This window comes from Cavia porcellus, unplaced genomic scaffold (assembly GCF_034190915.1).
Source record: "Cavia porcellus strain 051 isolate PalLab524CR breed Dunkin Hartley unplaced genomic scaffold, mCavPor4.1 scaffold_25, whole genome shotgun sequence".
In the NCBI taxonomy this organism is placed as follows: Eukaryota; Metazoa; Chordata; class Mammalia; order Rodentia; family Caviidae; genus Cavia; species Cavia porcellus.
This window is the reverse complement of record NW_026947508.1, coordinates 27,421,449-27,440,748: the sequence shown is the minus strand read 5'-3', so window position 1 is coordinate 27,440,748 and position 19,300 is coordinate 27,421,449. Positions and strand designations below refer to the sequence as shown.

The window sequence follows — 19,300 nt, the reverse complement described above, 5'->3', positions numbered from 1 at the left end:
CCATTCTTTCTCACCATCAGGACCATCCCCTCTTTGTCACTGGCTTGTTCCTCTCTGCAGTCTGATCTTCCAGTGTTGGTGAATATCATTCTTTAATCCTCTTTTCTCTCCGGGTTTTACCATTCCTCCACCTAGAATTTCATGAACTTGGTGATTCTGAAGTGCATTTCCACTAAGCTGTCTTGTGAAGCTGTCTTTTGTCTAAATCTGATTTAGTTTATTCACATCATAATCTTTCTCACCTTCTGTATTTGCAGTCTTGGCTAATGACACCTTCCTTCCTGACAGACAAATCAGAATCCAGGGTCATCTCTCTCCATCTTCCCAATAGCCCACAAACTTCTGGGATTTTATTGCAGTAATTTTCCCCATTCGTCAAATCCTTCCCATGCCCCTTTCTCCTGGCTTACAGTGCAGCTCCCCGTCATTCAGTTTCTGTATTTTCCAACTGACCTCTCCATTGAAACTGCCCACTCCCTCACCTCTGTAAAATTAATACAATCATCACCGATGGAATGACACTCCAAATGCTAATCTGACTTTGATTTTCTTGCTTTTAATCTGCAAATACACTCTGCTACTGATTGGTTTTTGTAAGGGCTCAACTTTTTCTCCAGACGTGGTGTGATTCTGTGATTGTATGTCTTTCCAGAAGTAATTCTATGGTGTTACATTAAAACTTAGAGCTTTTATCATACAGAACTATTTTTCACCTTGCACAGCTTCTCTGTTCTAACACTTCTTATGAAGAACCATCATACTTTACTATTTTCTTTCTTTAATTTGAAACATTAGTGTTTCTTTTCCTATGACATAGGTATCTACTTTTTTCTACTAATTTTTGTATTTATTTATGTTGTTCTTTCAGGGTCTAGTATTTCCTTATGATATGTAAGACATCTTAAATTTGCAGAGAAGTGTCCCTAAATTCTACACTGAAAAGCATTTTAGGCACTACCATCAAATGCACTGCTCAGGTTCAGCTGATTTCTACCAGTAAATTTTTTATCTTTCCTATATTTTAATGCTTCTTTTTATAAAATCAAATATGGATTCAATTTTACATTTATATTTTCTTTTGCCCTTTGAAACAAATATTGGAAATTGAACCCTATTTGTGACCAGATGACTACAACACTCTATAAATTATAAGAAACAATAATTTTTTTTGTCTTCTTCCTTTTTATCGGTACCAGGGATCGAATTCACCACTGCCTGCTTACAAAGCAGGCGCTTATGCCACTGAGCTAAATCCCCAGCCCCAAGAAACAATACTTTTTAGTTAGATGAGTGGACGAGTTCCTGTAATGGTAACCCTACGTGAGGAAGAAGAAGGATAGTTGCAATTTCGAACCTGGTTGTGCAAATTAGTGATTTAATGAGACCCAGTCTCAAAGATACTTCAAAGTTCCAGCATAAAGAAAAGCTTTACTAGTTTTTATAAAGAAAACACAAATAAAAACTCTGGTAGAGTACAATGGAAAATTAATACACTCTCTAAATTAAGAATCGTAAAGATAAAAATGGTCTTAAAATATGTTGATAGTGACACTGAAATTATTTCTAAAAAGAATAAAAGTGTTAAAATTAGCAATAAGATTTCAAGTAACATACAAAGTTACTTTTGAAATTCAATATTTAGTTTTTGAAGTTGTCTAAGGTATAAGAAGATTTCTAATTGTTAATATTGTATTTTATTCACATTCAATATTAATGGAACAAAAATACTCAAAAATGAGACAAATTTGAAAAGGTCAGTAAAAAGAGTTGTGAAAATATTTTGGCTAAACTATATACATGGGTCAGTGCGAAAAGTACTTATAATTGACCTAGCCAATTTTGTTCTGAATTAACCCAGTATTAGTAACAAAATTGTGTGACTTCAGAAATTAGTTATATAGAGAGAATATTATTTAAATAAAACTTTACTTGCCTTTACTTTGATACATGATGTTAATGAAAATGCTAGCAATTATAAAGTGATTAATGAAATAATAAAAATACCCTAGAAAATATTATTTAACCAGTTCTAATTCACATTTGACTACATAATAAACTACACAAATGAAAATCAATAATTCTTTGTTGAAGAGACTGGGGCTGTAATTCAGTTAAATATATTTGCCTAGCTACCTTATAGGTTTAACAACTAATTGGTGATTTTTTTGCTTTAATGTGCATGAATGATTTTAAATAAATATTATATCCTGAAAATGTGTAGCAGGAGTAATTTCAAATAAATGTATTGGTCAGTAAGACATTTTTAAACTTGGAGGGGTTTGAGACATGATGGTAACGTCACAATGAAGACTGATGTACCTAAAGAGCGGACTTTCTCAGCAGTTTCTTTTTATGATGTCTTTTCTTACACATCCGATCTTCTTAATGTCCTGCATCCTGGCAGTATAAGCGGCACACTGGGAAAAATCAGAAAAAAATTATTTTGAACATTTATTTCCAATCCAAATGGAGCTTTGACTCATGCTGCTCATAAATTTCAATATTCTTCTCTTTCAGGCAGCTGTAACTGCAAAGTGGAGCTGCCTTCACCTAACAGTAAGAGGACAGACACCACCTACCTTTTGTGGAGGTTCTAGCTGGATAGGGGAAGCACTCTCAACCAAATCCTGGAATAATAAATGAAAAAAAATCACATGATCAATCCCCCAAAACCAAGACAGAAGAAAAATGACTTGGAAAAAATTTCTCTATTAGTAAAACCCCACTGGCACATTAGACATTGGCACATAGCTAAGAAACTGAGTCTTCGAAAATATAGAGGAATATTCAAGTTGTCAAGAGAATAGGAAAAAAAATCTAATATTGACAGGCACTGTGGCACACTGACAGTTGGGGCCAGCACTCGGACAGTTGGAACCAGGAAGATGGAAAGACCAAGCCCAACCTGGTCAACTTCCTGAGTTAGTGATACTGTCTACAAACAAAACAAACAACAAGTTGTAGATGTGACTCAGTGTCAAGGACCTCAGTTGAAGAGAAGCAAAGCAAGACATAATACACTGTGTATTTATAGTGTATTTACTAACATGTTATACAGCAAAATGATAATGAAAAGCATTTTCACATGCTAAATATTTTTTAAGCATTTCATTATTTTTACTGTCTTTTTAAATTGCCAAAACTCTAGAAATAATTCAGGGAATCCACTGTTTTAAGCTTTTAAATCTCATCAACCTAAAAAGTAACGCTTTTTTTCTGTTGGGTGAACAGATGTACTTCTGGTTCGCCCATAAATACAGGTCAGAGTTTCCAAGTGGCAGGACCTAGAGGGAGTTGTTTTTGTCAACCTTACGGGGGATAACCTTCCATCATTTTTGTACTTCTTTTAATTTTGACTCTTTTAGATCTTTGGTATTTTGTTACCTTTTTGAACGGTAACAAAGAAAGCAGCAGTGGGTATCAAATCTTAACAACAAATCTAACTATGTCAGCATGGATTCAACTGTGCAAACTATGCTGCACAGCTGAAAACAGCTAAGTGTCAGCAAAAAAGGCTTTCATTAAGTGAAAAACATCGTTTAAAAGTTCCTCAAGTGGAGGAAGACTTAATAAGTCTAGTATGAGTCTACAGATTCAACACAGTACCTGGCAATATTGCAGCAGCTACTTAGAAGAAATTAGATTGCTGATCTAAAATTTTCTAATTTTACAGTTTGTATCAAGTGTTTAGAAGTTTAAAAAGCAGTCTGGGCAAACATGAGCAATGAGTTGATTTACAGTACTAGATTCCAATTGTTTTCAAATCTATTTAGTGAAAGTGATTTCATATTGGTGTGAGGGTAAATCAATAACTGAGTTAAACCAGAGTTGAGATATCACTGAAGTATTTTTCAGAAAAATAACCAATTCAAGAAAATGGAGGGTTTTGTTTTGTTTTGTTTTTTGGGTTTTTTTTTTTTTTTTTTTTACCAGAGTTTGAACTCACAATCTTATGCTTGCCAGACAGGTGTTCATACCACTGAGCTAAATCCCTGGCACCAGATATATTTTTAAATAAATTATAAGGAGTAAAACATTTATGTGGAAACTAGATTTCAATATTCTTACCTCTATACGCAATAACTCATACCAAATGGCTCCAGAGATGTGATAATTACACATTTAAATCATTTTTCTAAACATACAGAACATGTTTTTGCACTCTTAAGGAAATGAGCAATGCATGTCAGAAATACTTCTTAGTAGAATATTAGGCATCAGTGAAATATCAGCTTAACCTCACTGAAATATTTTGCTACCATTAGTATGCTTCACAGCAAAAGATGGAGTGAACAAAAGCAAATGATTAAACAAACATGTACCTCTAATGATATCTCAATAAGAGAAATCAAGAATTCTTGGAATCATTTTACCTATATTAGACAAAGTAAGATATCACTCTAATTCAGGGTGTTGCTATAGGTGATATACAGAATAGCAAAGAAAGATTTACCCTGCAACACTGTATGTTGAAACATTTCTTACTAATTTTTGAGTTTTAGGGAAGTGATATCTAAGCCTCACCATGAGCCTTCAAGGAAACTTCAAACTTGTACTTTTGGAAAATGCTGAAATTGTTAGGTGTTTTTTAACTCTCTAGAAAGACTAAAAGCACTTTGCATAGAAAAGTTGACCTGAGATGTTGCAGCGGGACAAGATGGAATACTATGGTTTTGATGTAAAAAGACCACCCAAAATTTCCTATCTTCAGAGGTGAGGCTTTGGGGGACTGCTTGTAGCCTGGGGATGCTATGCTAAGAAGGGAGCTGAGCTATTGATGAGATGATAGTTGGTTAGAATATTAGCAGCTGGGTTTAGTGGGAGGTGTGAGTCACAGAGGGCGTGACAGGGAAAGGTATTCCCTTGTCCAAGCCTCCCCCTTTCTTGTTCTCTGCTTCCTGCCATCATGAGGACGATGATGAATACCTTTTCATGCTGACCATGCCCCCACCATGATTTTGTGCTGCGGAGTAAGTCAGCACAGATGGGACCCTCTAAAACCAGCAGCCAAAATGAACCTCGCCTTCCACTGTTGGGTATCAGGTATTGTGTCCCAGCAAAAGGAATGTGACAAAACCAGACTATTGGAACCAGAAAAGTTCAGTCATCGATGTGACTCTTCCTGACCATACAATTTAGAAGACACTGGAACTGATCTGTTGGAGAAATTTGGAAAGGTTTAGAGATGCTGGCCTGAGAAGCCTTTAGAATGCTAAAGTAAAGAGTCTGATAAGCAGTACTGGTGATAAATCAGAAGGGCAGAAAGCTATAAGAAATAAGGACAGAACAAACCAGGACTGGGAGGTTTCAAATGGACATGGAAATTCCATTGGAAAAGGAACTGGAAGTGGCATCCCTGCCAAGAACTTGTCTTGAGTTTTTACATGAACTAAAATTTGGAAGGGCCGACTCTAAAGGTGGTGAGCTAATTGAGAGGCCAGAAGAGGTTTCAAGCCAGCTCCATCACCAAGCTGCAGTTTGTGCTGGGTGCACCTATCCAGACACCACACTGAGAGTCATCAGCAAAGGACAAGGATGAATGACTTGAAATTTGTTCAGTTTAGCAGTCAAGTTAGTGTCAAAGAGAATGGGTCTGCAATAAACATAATACTATTAAAAAGGAGCTATGTCATTTTAATAATTGATAATCCTACCTTAACACATTATTTTGATTCAATGTCTACAGTTTAAATTGACTTTCATTCTCAGTATGTACGCCCTGGGTTTGAGGAAAAAATGAATGATACATACATCATTGTAATATGACACGGAGTACTTTCATGGTCCTAAAATTACTCTGTTCCTTCTATTTATCTCTTCTGGAACCATTCACCATTCTTCCTCCTCCACCTCTCTCTCCCTTCTTGTCTTCTTTAGCAACCATTTTTTACTTGACTCCCTCCACAGTTTTGTTTTTCCCAGCCCACTGTAGAGTTGGAGTCACACAGTATGTACCCTTTTGTTGTACTGATTTCTGTTACGTAGTACTAATCACCTGAGTTTTCTCTGTGCCTTTTACACTTTGCTAGTTCCCTTCACTTACATGTCGGCTGACTAATATTTCCCTGTTTGGATAGATGTAAGTTTATTCCTTTATCTGCAGAAAACCATCATGGTTGAGTCTCATTTTGGGCTATCACGTATAAAGTTATTGTAAACACATGTGTGCATTTTTTCCAAAAAATTGATTTAAACACTAAAGAATTGGCATACTAAAACATGAGGTAAGTATGCTTATGTTTGTAAAAATACACCAAAGTGTTTCCTCAAGTAACTGCAGTGTTTTACGAGGACCACCATTCTGTTTCTGATGCTCGTCCACATGTGCATTGAAATTTGGTGCTTTTGCTATTTTGATTTGTGGTTATTTTAGTGGAAATGCAATGATAGGTCTTACAGTTTTCTTCTACTATTCCTTCACGATATTTGGCCTGACTAACTTTTCTATATGCTTATTTGGAATCTGTGCATCTTTTCTGTTTTCTACTAAGATATACATGTCCTATTGTAGGCTTACTTCTACTTTTATGTTTTGGCATTAGGTTTAATGCACATTTATGGATGTGTGCTTTTAAGTTTTATTTCATTTTCAACTGACATAATTGAATGCATTTTTGTGTACAGATATTGTTTTCTGTATAGAAAGTATGTGCAGATATTGCATTGTGTGTATACTATGAACCAAAATTACTGAAACTATGAACATAGGACAATACAATTTATGTCTATTTTCCTACATATTTTATGAATTTATGCTACTTTAAATGAGAAACTTAAGTAGTTTTCTTCAGTATATTACATGGATTCTTTTCATTTTGCTGGTGTTGATTTTCACTGAAAAGAAAGTTTTAGTATTAGCTCATTTCATGTTATCAATTTTTTAACAAACACGCCTTTAGTACCATATCTAAAACTACAACCAACTCTGGGTCAGCTAGATTTTTCATTATTAAATTCCAGCTGTCTTGTATTTTGATGCCTATATTTAGATCTGTAATTCAGTATTAGTTAATTTTCAGCATGGTATATCTTCTGTATCTAAATTCACTTTGCTGCTTGTGCTTATATATTTTAGTGTTACTTGGCTAAAAACTATCCTTTGTGTATTATATGGTCTGCATTTTTCTCAAAGAACATTTGACTTTATTCATGGGTGTATTTCTGACCTCACTATTCTATTGCTTTTGCATATTTATTATATCTATTTATCAATATCACACTGGCATATGATGTGTTGCACTGCTTATAAGTGTTTGAATGCCATAGTTTAAAAATAGGTCTTATGGTGAGGTAATGTCGGTTCTCCAATATTCTTATTATTGTTCAATGCTATATTAACTCTATAAGCTTGTTTTCATCTCCATATATTCAGAGTCATCATACTGATGTCTGCAGAAGTGAAATCTTGTTTGAAATTACACTGAATCATATTTGGAAGATACAACATTTTGAAATATTGAAACTTCTCCTCTATGAACAAGAATTCCTTCTCATTTATTTGGTAACTTGATTTCACTTTGGTTTTGTAGTTTCTTTAATACAGATGTTGGACTGAACAAGGTATCTCATTTTTGAGGATCTTAATAATAGAAATGTTACTGTAGTTTGAAGTTCCATTTGCCATTCCCTATGAAAGAAGGGACTTCTGTATGAGTTCTGATCAGAGTAGAAATTGAACATTAAAATTATTTTTTTAAAAAATCACAGTTCAATTTTAATATACCTAATGATATAGGCGATTCTTTTTAAGGAAACAAGAGGCATTTATGGTAACCATTGTTGATAACCTTGTATTCTGTTTTTACATCATGTGCTATGTCTATTCTTTGTTTTGACTGACTGCTTTGTCATAATTGGTTTTGTTCTTTTCCAAAAAAAAAGTAATAAGAACTATGGGAGTAATAAAATCCAAAATGTGTAAATTGTTGTAAAAAAGAGAGGAAAAACAAGTGCTCTAAAGGATACAACTGCAAGTGTGTTTTAGGTGTGTAAAGATAGATGACCATATTACTGAGGTTTTGTTAGAGCACTGAACACAACTGTTTGCAGTCTCACTGTTTGCATGTCCACACTGCATGCTTTAATCCTGTATCTTGAACAACTATTTCTAAGATGACAATATGTAATCTATTAACTATTGATTTCCTACCTTTTTTTTTGTAATTCTGTATTACTTGTACCCTTATACTGTTTTGTTTTTCTCCTTTAAATTAAAAAAAAAAAAACATTAAAACACAACTACAACTAATTCCTCACAAAATACTTCTTTTACATGTGACCCACTTGGTATGATTCTTGTCACCTTCTGAAGCATATCAGGACGTAGTCTTTCATAAATTTATGAGGTGTGATCCAAATTCCTGTGACCTGGTGCTGAGTTCCATTCCATGGAAAGGCAGGCCACAAAAACGTCATGGTGCGTCATTTTCACCCATGTACTTGGAAAATCCAGCACCAAGCTTTTTTGTTCCCTTCCAAAATCAAAACAATATTCAAGTTAAACATGTTGTGTAATTCTAGTACATAAAAGTAGCCACAAGAGTGCAAAAAAATAAAAACAAACCTCCCCACACACACACAAAAGGGGGCTTCTAAAAGTGTTTCTGAAAATGGCAAGAAAAATGGGATGTGAGTTTCAAGTAAGAGAAACATTTCAAGAGAGATGTGTGGCAATGTGTCTTTAACTGGGGACATTTATAAAAATTAAATATATACACGGATTTTGATCACATATGAAATTTTCTCAACTTCAGTCAGCTTAATTTTTAGTTTCTGCATCTTAATTTTTTATTTTTTCCTTCACTTCAATCACTCTTCCCTTCTTATCTCTGTCTCTTTCCTACTTGCATAAAACTATTTCCTTGCTTCCTGTCATCTATCTCTTATTCTGTTCTTTAAGAACTCTTTACAAGAGTGGAGTTCTCGGTTCTTCATCTGGGATTTTCTATAGATCCCTCAAGATGAGTTCCTATGCTCCTGAGAAATAGCTGTGTGAAATCATAGCCATGTAACCTATTAGTTCCCAGACAAAGTTTCAGGAGTTTCAAAAGTGGTGATGAACAGAGCCTCACATTACTTATAGAATAATCTTCAGGTTCATTGACTCCTATCATGGCAAAAGAATTTTTTATATATTTTAATAAAGGACAAAGGATTTAATAGGCAGGAAATGTCAAAGTATGCACACAAAAATGAGTGTGCTCTCTATTGGCAAGGAATGGTTTGGAACTTAAAATACATATGTATCTTTGCCTGTTTAAACAGTGAAATTTATGAATGCATAGGAAATTACATCTTTGTCTTTATTCATGGGAAAGAAAATGTGTTACTTATAAGAAACTGACACATTTTACAAGGAAAGGGCATAAGCTCTAACAATGAATTTTGCAAAGTTGCATCAACAAATCCACTCTGTGAAGAGCAATGAGGCGCTCAGGTCCAGAGCAAGATCAGAGTGGCCCATCTTCCTTTGTAGATCCTCTCTCTCTCTCTCTCTCTCTCTCTCTCTCACTCATTTTCTAATAAATGCACATACAAAGGAACAGCGAGAGACAAAAGATAGAGACAGAGAAAGCAAGAGAGACAAACACACATCACACAGCATATCTTGAGAGCTCTGGGAGATGTGGATGATGTGAACTAACAATTTGGGTGAAGCCCATATGCATCATGTGTGTGCATCTGACCTTATGAGTCAAGGTCAAGCCCTGGAAACTCCTGGTAAGTGCTATCTTTCTTTGGATACCAGAGCTATCTTTCTTTGGAAAGATCACTGATGTGGTTTAGATCTGAAATATTCCTTGAAACTCTCATGCACTCAGAGATGGGACTTTTAGAATGATAATAGGTTAGGAGGGTGCTATACTTATTAGTGGATTCATCTAGCAATAAGTTCAGCTGCTGAGTGTGCTGTTAGGGGGTGGAGCTTGGTTAGAAGCAGGTGACTGGGGACAGGACTTTAAAGGGTGGATCTTTCTCTGCAGATTCCTTCTTCACTCTATTTCCAGGCATCCATGAGATGATCATCTTTTCCTCTCTCAGGTCCTTCATCATTTTCTTCCTGCGATGAAATTACCTGACTATGAAGCACCTCCTCTAAACTATATGAGGCCTAATGAAACCTCCTTTTCTTAAAGTTGTAGGGTGGACTATTTTTCTCTCCATGCTACAATTTGACTACCAGCCACAGTATTGAATATAGAAAAATCAGACAAAAGGATATGGATACGTATTATGTTGTGAATACACCTGTGATCAGCTCTATCATCTGTAAAATAAAATTCTTTCAGGACCCTGGTGAGTGAAAACAACTACAGATTTCCATGTATAAACTCAAATATATAAAATGCTTCTAAGAAAATATTTATGAGTAGCGGACCGTGTATTAAAAATTAAATCTTCTCTATTGTAATAATGGCACATGAGGAACCACCCAGAGACTCAATCGTGGGGAAGATCAGATTTTGTTCCTCTACTTACAAGGAGGCTGATATTTGGGGGACTAACAATGACTATCTAAAGGGCAGACTGCATACAGAAGGTTTTAAGGTTGGAGGTGCAGTTTCAAGGAAATCTCAAATCAATGTGGTATGAGCTTAAGGTGTAAGGGAATCAGGTCAGGTGGTACACAGAGTTGGCATCTGGGGACTGCAGGGTGACCTTAGTCCCTCATTAAAATTTCACTGCCCTTGCTTCTTGTTTACCACATGCAAACGTTTGCCAGCAATGCGGAGTGCATTGTTTGTCATGGACAGCCCAAGACACTCTGAGGTCACACTCAGGCCAATCATGAGATCTAGAAATAAAGAGTTTCTCAAGCAGGATCAGGAGGCTTCTTCTGACCTGTCTGAGGCAGGACAGTGGGGAAGGAAGAAAGCACAGGATAGATCAGTCAAAGGTTTTTGTCTCACTTTCCCTCTGACTGTGTCACTGTGGGTTATACAAAGCTACGGCCACTGCCGTGGTCTGCCCCACAGTAGTAGACATTCTCATCTTCTTCTTGAACGTTCTGGATGGTCAGGTACTGATCCAAGCCAGAGCCTGAGACTGAGAATCGGTTGGAAATTTCATTCCCCTTGGATCCCACAATATCACTAGTACCCACTGACATCACAAACCGAGGGCCCTTCCCCTGGCTCTGCTGGAACCAGTCCACATAGTAATTACTGTAGCCACTGCTCAGGGTACAGGTGAGTTTTAGTGTCTGTCCCAGGGAGGCAGATGCAGAGGGCAGCGGAGTCAGCACAGGCTGGGAGAGAGACCCTGGAAACACAGACCTCCATTAAGAATCCCTTTGGGAGACAGGGGAATTGTTCTAGGAGGAAGGAAAGGGCTGGAGTCTGGGTGTGGCAACAATGTTCTCTATGGAGACAGTGACCATTTGCCCCATCTCACCTGTGCAGAGTGTGGTGATGTGAAGAAGAGAGGAGCCCAGGCCATGGTAGAGATGCTCCAATGCTGAGTCCTTCAGTTCCCAAGCTGAGCCAGGGATCTCAAGTCTTTTAATTCTCCCAGTTTATTACTGGTCAAGGTCTAGATGCAAATCTTCTCCTTATCAAAATTAGTATTAACAAGGGTGGTGGCTAAAATGGATAATTTACATGGATTTGGTTTCTACAGACTGCCTCCCCATGTGGCCAGACATTATCACCCTCTTGACTCATAGGAACCTTGCTGAGTCCCTTAACCACAGCTTTCGTGCAGGGCTCAAGTGTGTGTACTTCAAACACTTCATCTTCCACTTCTGAAATTCATGTTTTCTCCACAATTATTTTTCTTCTCTGGTGCAAATGTTCTGAATGGTCAAGAACTGATCCAAGCAGGAGCCTTATCCTGAGAATCCGTCAGGGATTCCATACTCCTTGAATCCCACAATACCACTAGTACAGCATACATCAGAGAGACATTTCATAAGGAAGTCAATTCAAGAGGACAACAATCATAAGTATTCATACATCTGATGACAGAACTCCAAAATAAAGCAAAGCTAATAAAACTAAAGGGATCTATAGACAAAAACCATCAAAGATATCAGAGATTTGAACATATTAATGAACTTAACTTGCAGACATTTATAGAACACTGTAACTACTACAGAATATGTATTCTTTTTAAATTAAACTCTTTTATGATACTTGTAGAAACAAATGCAGTATAAGAAATACAGACTTCATGCACTCTAGCAGGTAAGGTGGAATACCCATTTGAAAGGGGCATAGTGGAACATTCTCAAATGATTGGAATGTTTTTATTTGTTGATTGGCTACATGGTACATACATCTACTGAAACAAAATTATATACTTTATGTGTAATTTACTGCATGTCACTTGTACTTCAGTGTTTAAAAATGTAATCCTTTACCAATGCTAAGAATCTAGTATCTGATAAATGTCACGAAGGGATTCTGAATATGTGGAATAGAGAACTCTAAATAATCAGACCACTACTTATTGTTATAAATAACTCTGGCATGTATTTCAATCCTAGGAGGCAGATATTATTATCTAAAACTTTTTAGTTGAGATAACTGAGATTGTAAAGAGCTAAAACCACTGCCCAAAGATAAATCAAATCCTGTACTATCTAATTTCAGATAAAATCAAATGTACTAATTTTAGATTTCAATTTCTTTTCACCTAAAAGTCTTCTGTCTATAATGGTCTCTCTTTAAAAAGGTCTTTCTTGAGCCCAGCCCCTGCATTCATGGTGGCCGTCATCGGGATTCTCCTGCAGGCAGCCTCACAGGCTGGGATAAGCAGCCAACCCAGTCCCCATGAACATTAAGGCTACCCTTGGAACTCAGCGTGTGAGGGCAAAAGAAACAGCCAGCCCCATCCCCACAAGTCTGCAGCCCCATCATCACCTTCAAGGCCTTGTAGCCTGCACAGGACAAGAGAATGAGCCAGTAATGCATTGGGGAAGCCAGCCCCGCTCCCCCCCCCTTCCCTGGGTTAGGAGAAACCCAGGTGCCTGATCCACCCTCCTACACTGTGGATGAGTAGCCAAATGAGGAAGGGCCTGAGACTTCACAACCTGCTTCTCTGGAGGAACCCAGGAAAATGTCGAGACAAAGGAGCAAAAGGCAATCTCAGACCTCCAGCCCAAACAGAACAAGTCCAGGAAACATGGACATAAAAGAAACAGGAAGTTGTACACCTGAAATTTCTGGGATGATGGCAACTGAAATAAAGAAACTACTTGACGAGACTGTAAAAGAAATCAGAACAGGGGCTGGAGATTTAGCTCAGCGGCATAAGCGCCTGCCTTGCAAGCAGGCAGTCGTGAGTTTGATCCCTGGTACCGATAAAAAGGAAAAAGACAAAAAAAAAGAAATCAGAACAGAAATAATATCTCAGGTAAAAGAAGTGACAAACATAATAAAAGGGTTGCTGAGCGTATCTAAAGAGGACATAGATTAAACGAAAGAGGAGCATAGGAGAATGACAGAAACCTTTAATGAACAATACAGAGAAGAATTGGAATGCATGAAACAGATTCAAAGAGATATCCAAGAAATTAAAAACTCCACTGAAGGCTGGCAAAACCACTTGAAAGAAACTGAAGATAAATGTTCAGACCTCGAAGATAATTTGGCAGCTAGTGATTGCAAAAGGAAAGCTTTTTTTTTTTTTTTGAAAGATCTCTTAAAAATAACAAGGGACCAGGAAATAACAATTCGACAGCTGCAAGATGACACAAAGAAAAATAATTTAAGAGTGACAGATGTCAGCAAAAAAGCAAGAGTCACCATATATGACACAGGACTATTTATAAAAGGAATAGCAGAGAACTTTCCACACATGAGCAAAGGACCTGACATGCAGGTAAGTGAGACACGTAGAACTCCAACTAGCCATAACCAAAATAAATCTACACCCAGACAAACAACAATCAAAATCCCAGAAATTCAGCCCCAAAACAGAATATTAAAGTCTGTTAGAGAAAAGAAACATTACCTATAAAGGAAAAACCATCAGAATCATGACAGACTTCTCAACCCAAACCATCAACTCAAGAAAAGATTGGAGTAAAGTATTTATTGTCCGTCACCCACAGACTGCATAAGAAAGATAAAACATTTTTATACAATGCAAAGCTACTCACTAGAAAGAAGGATAACCACGAAGCTCTTGCAGGTAAATGGAGGCAACCTGCAATCTTGCTCTTGGGTGAAATGGTTCAGACTCACATAAGTGAACATCATGTTACCTCTTTAGTACAAAAAAACTGAAGGAGTTAGTGGGATCCAAAATGTACAACAGATATTGTGAAAATGAAAGTCTGAAAAAGGAGGAAATGTCTAAAAAAAGAAGGTGGTAGCTATTGTTAATACTCTATTATCTTATTTTAAAGTCCTGTATCATTTTCCTTGTCTTGTTTTGATTGGTTTTATTCAGTTTCGTTTGACTTGATTTTATTATATTTGATGATATGGGCATTTATTGTGAAGATAATAAGATATATTATGGTACTCATTGTTGATTTCCTATTATCTTGTTTTGAAGTCCTGTATCCCTTTCACTGTTTTGTTTTGACTAGCTTTATTCTGTTTTATTTTATTTGGTTTTAGTCTCTTAAAAATAAAAACAAAAAAGCTAGGTGCCGTGGTGCATGCCTATAATCCTAGCACTTGGGAGGCTGAGGCAGGAGGACTGTTGTGAGTTCAAGACCAGCCTGGGCTACAAAGTGAGCTCAAGGCCAGCTTGAATGCACAGTGAGACCCTGTCTCAAAAAGACCAATAAATAGGGGCTGGGGATTTAGCTCAGCGGCATAAGCACCTGCCTTGTAAGTGTGTGGTCATGAGTTCAATCCCCGGTACCGATAAAAAAGAAAAAGAACAAAAAGACTAATAAATAAGTACATAAATAAATAAAATATCCATATAAACAAATACATAGATAATTTCCTTCTATTTCACTCTCATTTCTGCCAGATAGTAAAGGCTACTTTCTGACAGTCCTGACTGCTCTCAGGCCTCTTCTGCTCTTGCCTTGCCTACTGAAGGGGTATGCAGCATAGTCTCATCATTTCTGTTTCACGTTATTTCTCCTTTGGCTTCTTCTCAAATACTACACCAAGGGTATCTCTTATAGTCCACTAAGTATCACTAAGAATGTCACAACTTTCTTCTCTCTTGTAGTTCTCTATTTTGGTACTGGAGATTGAAAGCCAAAATCTTTGTACTGAGCTACACCCCAGCCCTTTCTTTGGTTTTTATTTTCAGACAGAGACTAAGTCACTAAGTTGCCCACAATGGGCTCAAACTTAAAATCTTCCTGCCTCAGCTTCCCAGAGGACTGGGATTACAGGCATTCGTCATCATGCCTAACTTCATTTACAAATACTGTTTTTGAGCTTTGACGAACGTTTACCTTAGTTCTAAAATGGTATTTGTTGGTTTTTTAGGGACTGCAATATCACTCACTTTGTTTTCTCTACCAAAATTAATAAGATATCATATCTAGATGCAGTTTATCAAGAGTAACAAGTTACAGGGAGGGAAGCTACTATGAACAGGGAAACTGTCACCATAGAAGTCCAGTTTTCTGGGGAGCAATTTGTACTGAGTTCCCTTGGTTGATTCTGTTAGTCTGATTCACCCCTACCCACCCCTCCACCAAAAGCCAAGACAATATCCTTAAAAGCCAAGAAACAATATCAAGAAAGGTACAGAAAACACCAACATACCTGGGATTCTGTTGTCAGGAGTCCAGGAATCACTTCATCCTCTAAATTTTCTTCCTGGGTCTCACCAGTACCCTGAGATAGCAGAGCTGGGGAAGGAAAAGAACCATGAGACCTACATCCCTCACACGCAAAAACTGCCTGCAGATGCACCGGAAAGAGGCTTCTCTCTGAAAACACTGATAAAGGACCTTTAAGATGACTTCAGCGCAGCTGAAGCTTTCCCTTTATGAGGATGACCTACAGTGTACTGCTCTGAGCTTTCATATTTCCCAATAGCCAATGTGGGTCCAGATCTATTAAGCTACCCATTTGTTCAAAAATCCTCAAAGGCTCCTCACTGACAAGAGTAACTTAAAATCTTCACCATGGACTTCAAGGCATTCTGTGATCTGCCTGAGGCATAGTTTCTCAGTAATGGTCATCTCCAAACTTCCAGAATTGATTTGGCTGGTTAGGCAGCTGCCCTCTACCTCTCTCACCACTCCCTGTGTCCCTCCTGAAGCTGCATGGTCAGTGGAAAGGACAACTTTCCCCTTTAAGCCCGAGACATCATCTGTACCATAATCCTAATCCTCACGTAGACTAAATATTCCCTATTCTCTGAACCACTCCCCAAGATATCTAATTTTCCATCTTTTCTCTAAATCTTCTATTAAAAAAAAAAAAACCTAAAAGAGTTCTTCCAGGTCATTCAGTGCTACATGTGTTATGAAAATCTCTCCTATCTATGCAATCAGAAGAAAGCTTCCAGTCTCCTGTATTCAAAAACTGCTTTTCTTAGACTACCTTCTATTATTTCAATCTGACTATCTAGATCAATTAATAATTAGCATTAGACAAACTTATTCATTTTTCCATCTGTCGAGATACTGTACTAAAGTCCCGGTCTGATACTGCTAGAACACAACAAAAATACTGGCGGATTACAAAGCATTAAAGATAGCACAGCAGACATAAATTCCCTTGTCTATTTACTCCTCACCAGACCATTAAATCAAGTGTGGTCCTGGACACAAGACTAGTATTTTCTTTCATAGTTCTCCCCTTTCTAAAAGCCACCAATGTAACTCTTCTGTTATGGTTTAAATTTGAAAAATTCCCCAAAACTCATTGTCTAAAGGCTTGATTACAGGCTGAGATCATAATCTGAAGGCCTTATTGGGAGGTGAAGCAGGAGATGAGGCGTAGTTGAGGGGAGATCATGGAGTTTTCACCTTGGGAACCACGTCTGGTCCCCAGCCCCGTCCTTTATAGCTTTTCCCCTCTCTCTGGTTCTTGGCTCTATGAGGCAAGCAGTTTTCAACTGCCATATCCTTCTGCCATGTTTCTGGCTTGCCATAAGCCTAAAAGCAATGAAGGCAGTTGAAACTTTTGAAAAGTTACCAAAATAACTCTTTCCAGTTTAAGATGTTTGTATCAGGTATTCTATCACAGTGACAAGATGATAACATCCTCTAAAAGCCTGGCCCCCAATTTCCTCCCAAACGAAATCACCTCCATAAAGGTTCTTTCCACAGTGAGAACTCTTCCCCCCTCCTTCGGTTTACGCTCACCTTCTCCTTGAAATATTTTAGTCACGTCTTCTCACAGGGGTGCCCCTTCTTTGGCCTTCCTTGGATGGTGCAACTTCACCCACATGTCGACCTCAGTGGGCAGGGTAATCAGGAGCTGTTGTGGCATGATGATGCCAGCCTGACCAAGCTTGTCCACTTCAGGTGAGGAAATTGTTCTGGCCTCTGACAAGAGGCTTCACAGCTAGATGGGCCCCTAAGATGACAACTGCTGCCCTCAGGAGTTTGGCACGTTCCCTGCAGCGTGAGGACCACGGGGCTCCTCGAGGTTGGTGTGACTTTCAACAACTCTGAAAAACTCAGGTTGTTTCTTTGAGAGGTGGGCTGTTTTAAGTACATGCCTCTATACTGTTCCAGAGGAGCAAAAGGCAGGAGGGGAGCAGTCCAGAAGATCCTGTCATATGTCCAGAACTCCAGAACCTGCAAAAGATATAAAACAAAGATGCAGCATCAACCCAGGAGTACAAAGTACGATCTAAAAATATGATTAATGTTTAAACTTTTTTTAAAAAATTAGAAGAAAAGATTTTGCAACCAGACCCTTCAAGATATTCCCCTTTCCTTCAAACACTTATTCCATCATTCTCAGTATTTTCTGAAACATTTTCTTTCATGAGTGTCTTTATCTGGGCTATCATGGTTGCCTTGATGTCCTGAGTCAATTCAAAACATTTACCTTTCATGGTCATTTTGACTTTGGGAGGAAGAGCCGAAGTTGCATGGTATCACATCAGTGAACAAGGTGCATGAGGACATACAATGTTTTTACACACCTGCCTTTCTCTTGAATGGCATTTGACAGCAGGATTCATTGTGTTTTTTGTTACACTTTATAAAAACACCAAAAGATTTGCATAACTGCTTCAGAATGGTAAGAATGATGGGATGAGTGTGTTTGAGGTGACAGGGAGTATTCAGGAGTATTAATGGCAATGTGTCTTTTACTGTAATAAAGTTATAAAAAAAGAGGTATTATTTTGATCACATGTCATATAATCAATTTACTTGGCTACAGCTTTATCTCCCAGTTGCATATGTATGGACACAAAGACACATAAACACCCAAAGATGTAAAAACAAGCGCAAGCTCTGCCTTGTCTTCCCATCTTGTGAGCTACAGGCATCTTCTGCCTAGAGACGGACTTGAGAGTTAAGCAGACAGGCTTTCAAATCAGATGGTTGGAGTCCTGACACTTGTACCTAGAAGCTGTGAGGCTAACTCTCTGAGCTTCAGTTTCGTGATCATCTATGAGATTACATTCTTTTATACATTTTTGATGGTACAGGAGACAGAACCCAGGGCTTTTACACTGAGCTACCCCACCCGTTAAGTTTTTTTAAAATTTGAGACAGTGTCTCACTAAATTGCATAATATGAGCTCAACCTTTTCGACCCTCTAGCTTCTGCCTGCCAGAAAGCGGTAATTACACGTGGGAAGCGCTATGCTAGTTTAAATTTTTTTATTTTAATGCAATATTATAGCATTACCTTTAAATTATTTTTACAAAAATAACTAGAAATCTGAATTTAAATTTCACTTCGCATATCTCAACTGATGGAAAATCACCTAACTGCATTTTGGCCAGTACAAGGCAACTCACCACATCTGCTATTGCTCAACAGCTGGTCAAAAGAATCCTGGTTTCAGAAACGTTAAAACTGGGGGAGGAGGCATGTGCTCAAATGGAGGATACACAGTCAAGAGTTACTGCAGAATTGTCTACGGCCGGCAAACTTAAGAACCGCCCCAATCCATCATTTCTTCCAAGAACCGGCATCTAAGCAGACGGCGGCGCCGGCACCAGGTCCAGTCACGGTGACCCCACGGTCCTAGGGCCGTGGGAGGAAGCCGGGCTGACTTTCCGAAGTTTCTGGGGAAGGGGAAAGGGACGTGACTGCGGGCAACCTACAGATAGGAGTTCTGGTAAACAGACTGCCCTAGACGAGATAAAAAATCTGATTCTCGAAGCGCAGAAACTTCCCACTGAGGTGCAGCCCTCTTTCCGAAACAGCGACCGCCACGCCGAATTCTCCTCCGA

General features: G+C 38.0%; 1 protein-coding gene and 1 gene segment (V, D, J or C); both read right to left on the bottom strand.

Moving 5' to 3' along the window:
• The window catches only part of LOC106028001 (melanoma inhibitory activity protein 2-like), a 30,432-nt gene extending 11,395 nt beyond the window's left edge, over nt 1-19,037 (bottom strand). Inside the window, exons 1-7 of one of the 4 annotated variants that reach the window (XM_063236048.1) lie at nt 18,863-19,037; nt 17,243-17,680; nt 15,690-15,775; nt 11,395-11,879; nt 8,284-8,471; nt 2,580-2,627; nt 2,320-2,417 (exon numbers count right to left, since the gene is read on the bottom strand). The gene's annotated coding sequence lies outside the window, so the exon portion shown is untranslated. The other 3 variants (XM_063236047.1, XM_063236049.1, XM_063236050.1) reach the window with 3 other exon arrangements.
• LOC134472796 (immunoglobulin lambda variable 9-49-like) lies at nt 10,937-17,327 on the bottom strand. The segment is given in 3 exon segments: nt 10,937-11,248; nt 16,904-17,032; nt 17,322-17,327. Coding segments are annotated over 3 exon segments (447 nt in total).
• Nucleotides 19,038-19,300: the final 263 nt, after the last annotated feature.